A 9,433-nucleotide genomic window follows, 5' to 3' on the forward strand; every position below is an offset into this window, starting at 1 on the left:
CTCTATATGGCAGCCATTGTACCGATGCATACAGGCTACCAGGAGCTAATGTTCTCTTTTATACTGTATTTAAAATATCAGTGTGCTGACATTCACATCCAACCCCACATTGCCTTGCTGTGGGCTGGGATTTCAGTGGCTTCTGTGAAGTGCTTTAGATTGCGTGAATCTGAGTTGAACACATCAGACTTCGTACTGGTGGCACAGACCGAGTGTAATGGTATCACAGCCATCAGAAAGGTAATGAGTCACTGGCAGACACCCGGCAGGCAGCGAGAAGGAAAGTAACAAATCTGCTCCCTAACTTTCACACTTCCTCTGTTTACATTACCAAAACCTGGGTGGGAAGAACAGCAGGTGTCTTTCATCATGAAATCATACGTGGGAACACACAGCTCCATACACGTGGGCTGCACCTTAATGCAAACCCTTCTGTCCCGTTAAAAAGACCCCCATTGTTAACCATAACTCATACCCCTGATTGCCACAACAAAGAAAACTTGTATTTATAGAAAATACCAGTGAAATGTTGTGGGCTTTCATAGTCTGCAATTCATAACTTTTATCCTTGAAATTAACTATTTGGAAAAGCAGATAATAATGTTCAGCATTTGTTAGGAGAGTTAAAAGTAGCTCTTTGTACCTACAGAGGGGGGGAAAGATGGAAAACTAATTAAGTTTACTAGGATGTGATGCAGAATGAAAATACTTTTCCCAGTTTCATAATAATTTTTCTGTAGTAAAAAAGCTTTAACATGCATCATCAAGACAGAGTAGGGGGAAGAAGTCTGAGAAATGAGTAGACCAGAGGTGTAAGAAATTAGGCAAGCCTGGGAACAAGGCTTTGACAAGATCTTGTCTCTAAAGTGCAGCTTCAATGTATTTCCCAAGTTCTCACTGTTATATACAAGTGAAGGGAAGTAAGAGGAATATTTTTCTCAGTTACTTTTTATATTGATCAAGAACACAAAGCAAAAATACAACTAAGGCAAAACTTTATTTTTTTGGTAGAAAGAAAAATGAAACAGTCATATAATTAAGCAGTATTTTCTAGGGTTCTTCTGCAGGAGGACCTTCACCAAGCCTCATTAAACTGATAGTCTCAGTGCATCTGGTTTTCAAGTAAAGCAAAAATACTAAATGAGATTACAAGTGGCTATGTGGAATATTTCTTCTGATCATTGCACCTCAATACCTATAAAAGGAGCACAACAGCCACCACTTTTACTCACCCACTTCTTTAACCATATTGATCAGACCAAACCTTTTCCAGTTGCTACCCCACATATTTTTTTCACATTGCACAATCCCAAATATCGTAAAACTATTGTATTTTTGTCAGTTCCACAATTTGGTTCTTGGATGCTCGTACCTAATTCAGAAATTTCTGTTCAAACCCAAACAATGCTTAATTATTAATCTACATTTGAAGGTCAGTACAACATACACATACATCTTAACACTTGCCTTTGGCAAATGCAGTATTACAGTATTCATTTTACTCGCACTTCGGTAAAAGCAGAATTTTATTTGTCTGCAGAGCAAGGTACTTTGAACAGTATTGTAAACTACACATACACAGAGGTCCTTCTGTAGTGTCACACTAGCTATACATATACACAATTGAAGCAGCAAAATATTCTTTAGCTTGCTCTTTGCACAGGACACTTGTTTCATACCCTAATAGTCAGTTATCTGAAAAACAACCCAAACCAAACAAAACTGCGTAGTAGTGCTTTAATATTCATTTCTTAAAATTCAAAACAGCCCTACAGTAGCTGTTAGGTAGTTACCAGCCTCTTTCAAAGACACACAGTATAAACAAAAAATTCTATCCTTAAGCAGCATCTGAGAAAACAACTTAATGCAGCTGCCACTTAGTGGCAGCAATCATTTAGGCATTTTTGGTATTGATACATCTCTTTATCATATAATTTGTGCATTTATCAACAAAAATGTAGGCCCCAATCCAGCAAATACTTGCAGGTGTGCAAATGCTTTTCTTCCACGTGGAATACTTCAAGTTAAGACTCATCAGATGAGCAAAGTTAAGAACTTGCATAAATCTTTAAAGGAGGGGAATTCTTAGTGCTCAAAACTTAACTATTTCATTTTACAGGACTAAAATCCAATTCTAGACCTAGAGAATGTAGGAAAAACTCTTAGAAAGAACAGATATGTTACTTTGATAAATGCTTTCAAAGCTAACAAGAGCCTCTAGAAATGTGTGTGCCTTCTCACTGATCACTTTAATCCTACTTGGAGTGTGGGTGCAGTCATATTGCCCTAGCTCCTGGCTACTGCATAAGGAATCAATAAAGTGCTTGTCACAAATTCTGTAATCATGGAATAAAATCAAATTTAAGTACCTTCAGAATGTTTTCAGGTCTATAAATGATGAATTAAGGGCTGGTGTCAGATCCCCAGCATGTTTCCCTGAATTGCTAACAAATATTATGCTCTTCATTTGAAGACAAATTAGAATTCTGCTAGGACTGGGTATATTTCACCTCTGTCCCAGCAAAGTTCTCCTCTGCCTCCAGGGGAAAAGCTTACCTGGATTTAGTGTCCATGTAAACATTCATGCTTCACCAAAAAGTGATGCTCATGCAATTTCACAAGCACCAGCATTCAAAGGGAGAGTTTGCTTTGTTTAATGAAGCATGGAGAACCAGTATTGTTTACAGTAAATCCACTCTGAATTGTGTTCATAATTTGTTCCCAAAGGCACCATAATCCTGAGAGGTCTTGCTTGCCTTTTGATATTTCCTTTGATTTGATGTGTTTTGTTCCTCTGGAATAAAATATCTTTGATATTAGCTTTGACATAAATTCTACTGATCTTTGTGGCACCTTCTCATTAACATACTTCTAAATATTTAAATTACTAAAACTTTCTCTTTAGATAGATACATATATATATATATTAAATTTCTTTTGCTAGCTTTCACATAACTAATCTATGAGAACTGGCTTAGACTGTATGCTCTCTGTAGAGAACTTCTGTATGCTGCTCATACAGAAACAAATAAGAGTTTGAAATATTTAGCCATATGTTACGATGATTTTTTTTTTTTTTAAAGGCTTCGGTGTTGCTTCTATTTCTCTTCCAGTCAGCTACAGGATAATAGCAACAGCAAATACATTGACAATGCAGTTCATGGTTCTGTTTTCCCATCTCACTGTGCAGGTTCCTGGAAGAGATTATTACAAAATTAAAATAGAATTCCATTGTCTTTACTACAGTCACGTTATTGCAGTGTAAATTATGCCAGATTAGTATAAATATTTAAATTGTAATTTAAGGGAAATATGTCATCTTGGCTATAAAGAGACTAAACTCCTCCAAACATTTTCATTAACTTATACATTGTTTGCTACCCAACATGAGCCTTGAATGCTTAAGACAGTTAACAGGGAAACACCATTCCAGTATCTTTCTTTAAAAGCTGGACTTGCAAAAATCCTTGAAATTGGCATGACAGTCAGACAAGAAATCAGACAAGGAAACATGAAGATTAAACTGTGTTTGTTTACTTAACTTCATATCATGATTTTTTTTAAGCTTGGTTGACTTTTTGAAGCTCTCTGTTTTAAGCCTTGCACCCTCCTCTAAAAACATCATTCTGAATCTGTGACAGACAACAAATTATTGTAATATTGTTTCCCTGTAATATTCTCAACCTGTGAAAAAGTCCATTTAGAACTAATTGTGAAGCAATACAATGCATCCAAAGCCTGGCTGACAGTTAAGCAGCTGAAACACATACTCTAAGTCAAAGTATTTCTACTTTTCGCTAAGTTCTTTTTTCCTCCAAAGTAGCTGTCCCCTCACAGCAGGCAGATATGTTTAGGGCTACCCACATGTATTTACTATGAGCAACGTTTTCTGCCGCTTCAGCTGAGAGAATTAAATGTTTTGACTCTTGTTTCAGAATGAAAGGCTTTCCTATTCCCACTTCTCGCAATTTACAAAGCAACTGCTCTTAATACAGGCACTGACTGGTAACATTTCTATTGGGATTGTAAACAAGCATCTCATCCTGAAAGATACTGTTTCCACAGCCACTCCTGAAAATGTTCAACCCAACTACTACAGCTGAGCAAGAAGTAATGTTTCTCTGACCACAAATTTTCTGTTCAGACACAGAAACTTACCATCAGTTGTGGTATCCCAGAAGCATGAACTTGCTGTGTGGAGACCAGCTCCACTCCTCTGCATCACTGCACAGGTAACTGCAAGACACAGTCATAAAACCAGGGAATTAATTATTAAAGCAGAAGAGGTGAATCACTCAGCATTTACAAACTCAAGCCAGTATTACATTTTCAAAGGGCTGGCACGTGGCATTCAGGTAAGACAAAACCTTTTTTAACAAGCCCTTTGCCCCCAGTATTTTCCTTAAGAACTTGTTACTTATTTCATCATTATTTTCACTCACATGAAGACAACAGCTTCAACAAAACACTTGCTAATAGGATTATGGGTTTTAATCTTTTAAACTACTTAGATATGGCTTGTGCCCATCAGAATGGGATTGCAGGTGCTGTCCTCACAGGTACAGCAGAAGTCATACTTGATGAGAGTTGTTTCCCAAAAATACTTATTGACCCCTCTCTGAAATCACACCCCAGTAATGTGCAGCTTTTCTAGATGGACCTGCAATGGTCACAAAAGTACTGACAACCTGAGTCCAAGACTTTCAAAACAGAACAGAGTGTAAACACTTGCTATTACATCAGCACCCCACAAAAGGACCAAAGTGGTTTAAACTTTTTTATTTACCTTTTTCCTTCCACAGGTATACACATAAATATAACGGGACATGACCTTGCATACAGGACTAAAGTCTTCCAGATGTTTGTATTTATAGGAGGCTTAATCCAACTGAAAATTTATTTAAGGTAGCAATTTTTTCCTGAACTGACACTAAAAGGTTGACACAATTGTCTTGGGGTTGCTTAACAATCAGGAAAGACCATGTAACATGTAATCTGTGTTAAGTGTTGCCAGGATGCTCAGCCCAGGTAAAACTGCCACAGCTTTACCACAGGTATTACTAAAAATCTGTGTAACAGAAGAGTTCAGGTACCTGCTCTGCTTTGTTTATAGGGTTCCCCTGAACCTTTTGGCAATTATTTATTGTGACTGCCTGTGGTACAAGTACAGCTGCTTGTACTTACCAATGTACTTATAGGTTTTCCCAAGTTTCACCAGATGTGTCAGCGACTGTTCTACTATAGCAGCAGTCCACTGGTTGACTTTGTTGTGATTATAATCTGCCTTGCCTAAAACACTTTCTATGCACTAAAACAGAGGAGAAAAGATATTACAGTAAACATACTTCAAAATGTAGAGTCTTAAAATGTTTTGCACAATCTGAGGAATTTTTTTCTGACAATTAGGTTACTTTAAATCACTCCAGCTCATCAAGTATCAGTTGCTGAATGGGAAGTCAAATGACCCTTCTTGAAAATTTATTTTTAGTACATATTTATCACAATATCACAGGAATAAAAATGAGGCTCTGACTAAACATTTCTTGCAGGAAAGGCCTCAGCCATATGATTTGGATACAAGTGAATGGATCTATTTACCAGTGAAAATCCTAATGCTGTTCCTAATGACTGCCTGCTCCAGCTTGGCTTTCAGAAGCTGCTGTAATGGGGATGACACTACTCAAATCACCAATCAGCTTGGGCTGGCCAACCTTTCAGCAAGATTCCAAAACCTTTAGAGCAACAGTGACAACAGTGAAATGCACATCCTTGCTTAAAAGATGGGAAAGGTATGAGAGATACTCAAGGATCGTATCTTGCAGCACAAGAAACATCTGAACCGCTTGAAAATTGGATGATCTCTCACAGCTACAGATTGGCCAGTCCTTGCTTAAACTTAAAATGATCGAACAAAAATCCTTCTCTCAAACTGTAACTCTTAAATTGCATTCTCTGCTCCTAAGAAATTCAGAATTATGTGCTGATGGATACTTCTTAAAGTTGAGGAATTCGCTTAAGAAACACAACCCTGGAAAAGGTGAGGGAAATAAAACTGTGTTCTCCTCTGATTCAGTGAGATGTATCCCATGCACTAATCCCCCACTAACAGGCTGTGTAAGAGAGCTGTGTCCCAGATTTTGAAAAGCTCAGTTAATTCTGACCACATTGTACAAAGTTGGCCAAAGGAGTCAGTGGAAACAAACATTCACAAAACACAACAGAAGGCAGAAGAGGGACAAGAACTCTCAGGGATTTTGGTCCTTCCAGGAATGTACCCAGTACTGGAGCTCCTTGGCCGTGGTTAAGCTTCCAATAAGAGGCAGAAACACTTGGCTTTACTCCCAGTGCCTGAAGACTGTGTCACACCGTATTTGGCTTTACAAGGCAGGAACAGTTACATAAAGGGCTGAATTGTTGTTTATCTGACATCCAAGAGCTTGCTCTTGTGTACTGGAGCAGCTTCAAAAGTGCAGGTGGGAGAGGACCTGCAGAGCCCCTCTAGAAACTCCTGTCTCAAAACACCACTTCCCCACAAAACCTCAGAGCATCTGTAAGCCCCAGGCTCCTCATTAGTCACTCTCTAGTAAGTAGGTATTTAATTTAGACTATCAGGCTGCTCATTCCAGCCTGTTCTTTCTCTGTAAAAATGTTTTTTAAAAGCTAGAACAAGGAGCTCATAGAGTGCAACCTCCCACACATGCCAAGGCTAACTCCCAAGTCCGATAACGCTGTTCAAAGCCTTGTCCAGTCAAGTTTTAAAGATCTCTAAGGATGGAGACTCCACAAGCTCTCCCTGCAACCTCTCCAGAGATTGGATTCTGTCTAGCTGGATATAGGGGAAAAGACAAATTAGAGTGAATTTCCCTTGCAGCTTGTGACTGTCACCCAACTCTTTCCACTGTAATGCAAATCTGGCTCTCCTCTCATCTACCTTCTCCTCTTTAGGCAGTTGAAGACAGCAATCAGATAAACCTTAAAGCAGCTCCAAGTTAATCACTGTCTTTATATAAATACTAATTCTATATCATTTTATATTTATCTGGGATGGTCAAGGAAAATAACTGCTTTCACTACAGGGCAAGGTATGGTAAAGAATTTCTTTAAAATACAGCTGTTAGTTAAAACATACCTCTTTGACTATGTTGTGGGCCTCATCAGCATTGAAGATCATCTGCAACAGAAGTTAATTATTGTCATTTTTTGTCAGAAAAGTAAACAAAATATAGTTTTACTCTAAGGAACTGATTAGGGTCTGGTTATTTGCATTGTAGTCTGTTAGTATAATTTTTAAATCTTACTTTTTTTCCCCCAGTTCCATACATATATTATTTAGTATTGCTTTTCTAGTATGCTTGAGTGGGACCAAAAAGCTCAGACCTCAGTGAACTTCGAAACAGGTTCACTTTACATCTTCTGTAAAGATCAAATTCCACCATGTCTATGCTTGTCGTGGGAATATTCTCCAGGAAAAACTAAATAACAAATCTCCTCTGGGTCTTAACCTGTGTTTTTACTGGAGTCACAAACTTGCTAACCCACAGGTTACCTCTTGCTTCCCGAGGGTAAAACACGGTTTTGCAAACCTAATATCAAAAAGACTGGTACGCACAGTCATTACCTTACCCAAACACCTTTCTCAAGCACAGAAAAAGCTTGCAGGTTTTAATGCCTCCTGTTTTCTACTCTATCCTGCTCATGGGCACTTGGCTTGGCTCCCAAAGGAATCACAGCACGTTCCCTTGTGCCACCCGCCACTTCACAGCCACGAATTCCAAACACTTGGGCAGGGGCAGAAACCTCAAGGGCATTAATGTTTGTTTGGGGTTTTGATTTATTTTTAAATGAAAACTGGTGGCCAGAGCCCTGAAGCGGCGGCCGGGGAGGGATCGGCTCCTCCGCTCGAACCGGCAGGACCAGCCCGCGGCTCTGACCGGGCCCTGCGCTTCTCGGGGTTCTCCCAAGAAAATGGGGTTTTTCCCCAGGAAAAATGGCCGCGGTCTGACAGCCCCGCGGCAGCGTCCCGCACCGCGGCTCCTTCCCATAGGGAACATCCACCCGCAGCCCCGGGCAGGCCGGCGGGCCGCGGGCCCAGCCCCTCCGGCGCGGGGGGCTGGGGCGGGCGGAGGGTCCCGGGCACCGCGCCGGGCGAGGCGGCGGCCCTACCTCGTCGTTGTGGGGGTGAAAATCCTCCATGGCCCCGGCGCGGGCGGCGGCGGTTCCGGCAGCGGCGGCGGCGGCGGCGGCGAGTCCTGCGCGGCTCCGCCTCCGCCGGGCGGGCAGGGCCGGGCCGGGCCGGGCCGGGCGGGGCTCCCGTCGGAGGCCGGACCCGCCCGCGCCGCGGGGACCGGGAGCGGGACAGGCCCTGCCGAGCCGGGAAGGAGTGGAAAGGTCCCCAGCACAGCAAGGACAGGGACATGTTGGAGAGAGGCCAGAGGTGCCACCAAGTTGGTCAGAAGGATGGAGAAAAGGCTGGGAGAATTGGGGCTGTTCAGCCTCCAGAAGAGAAGGCTTTGGGGTGACCTAATTGCGGCCTTCCAGGAGCTGAAGGGAGCCTACAGGACAGATGGGGCAAGGCTATTTACAAGAGCACGTGGTGACAGGCCAAGGGGGAATGGCTTCAAACTGAAAGAGAGTAGGTTTAGGTTAGATATTAGGAAGAAATTCTTAACTGTGAGGCTGGTGAGGCACTGGCACAGGTTTCCCGGAGAAATTGTGGCTGCCCCATCCCTGGCAGTGCTCAAGGCCAGGTTGGACGGGGCTTGAAGCAACCTGGGCTAGTGGAAGGTGTCCCTGCCCATGGCGGGGTGGTTGGAACAAGATGGTGTTTAATGTCCCTTCCAAGCCAAACCATTTTCTGATTCTGTGACTCTCTGAGCGAGTGCTCCTCCCCTGGCCCCTCTGCCGGGGGCAAGGGATATCAGGGCTGCCGCTCCTGCGGCTCTCGGCATTGCCAGACAGCCTGGCACAGGCACTGCGGGTGAGAACAGTCCCTGAAAAGAGCGGAGAACTTTCCTCTGTTGTGTTACTGCTGTGGGGAAGCCCTTTGCTGGACTTCAGAGCTCGCCCAGGAGCGGCTTCTCCAGAGGAGCCCTCACACCCCTCTGCGTTCGTGCGTTCCCCTTCCTCTCCCTCTGCTTGGAATGAATTTGTGTCAGTTATCCGACACAAAGTTACCATTATGCACCAGTAATGTTGCCACCAAAGTTACAAAAATGGTAACGTTTAATTTCAAGTTCTTCAAATTCTCCTTCATTATAAAGAATTGATCTTGAGTTTTATTTCACTCAATACACATACACACACACACACATATATATATATAAATATAAATACATCAGATCTTTGCTGTCTCTCTGAAGTTGCCTGGGAAACAGGAAAGGCACCTTGTACAAAACTGCAGAATTTTCAAAGGGCAGGGTTGTTGTTTCTGTGT

At 42.0% G+C, this 9,433-nt stretch overlaps 1 protein-coding gene across 1 annotated transcript; it reads right to left on the reverse strand.

Annotated features, from left to right (window-relative positions):
* Positions 1–978: 978 nt before the first annotated feature.
* Positions 979–8,268, reverse strand: DYNLT3 (dynein light chain Tctex-type 3). The gene is made up of 5 exons (XM_082278759.1): positions 8,164–8,268; positions 7,130–7,171; positions 5,185–5,308; positions 4,159–4,236; positions 979–3,194 (listed from the first exon to the last, which is right to left on the reverse strand). Exons 1-5 carry the CDS (start codon positions 8,191–8,193, stop codon positions 3,118–3,120), a joined length of 351 nt encoding a protein of 116 aa, XP_082134885.1. The 5' UTR covers positions 8,194–8,268; the 3' UTR covers positions 979–3,117.
* Positions 8,269–9,433: the final 1,165 nt, after the last annotated feature.

The sequence above is a fragment of the Coloeus monedula genome, assembly GCF_965178545.1.
Source record: "Coloeus monedula genome assembly, chromosome: 3".
Taxonomy (NCBI): domain Eukaryota; kingdom Metazoa; phylum Chordata; class Aves; order Passeriformes; family Corvidae; genus Coloeus; species Coloeus monedula.

What these genes read in the sequence shown, in the direction of transcription:
- DYNLT3 (XM_082278759.1), bottom strand. Translation starts at nt 8,193, where the DNA reads ATGGAGGATTTTCACCCCCACAACGACGAG. An exon ending in CCCACAACATAGTCAAAGAG is followed by an intron (nt 5,309 to 7,129) that starts GTATGTTTTAAC and finishes CCTCTGTTTTAG; the next exon opens with TGCATAGAAAGTGTTTTAGG. An exon ending in CTGGGATACCACAACTGATG is followed by an intron (nt 3,195 to 4,158) that starts GTAAGTTTCTGT and finishes AATCTCTTCCAG; the next exon opens with GAACCTGCACAGTGAGATGG.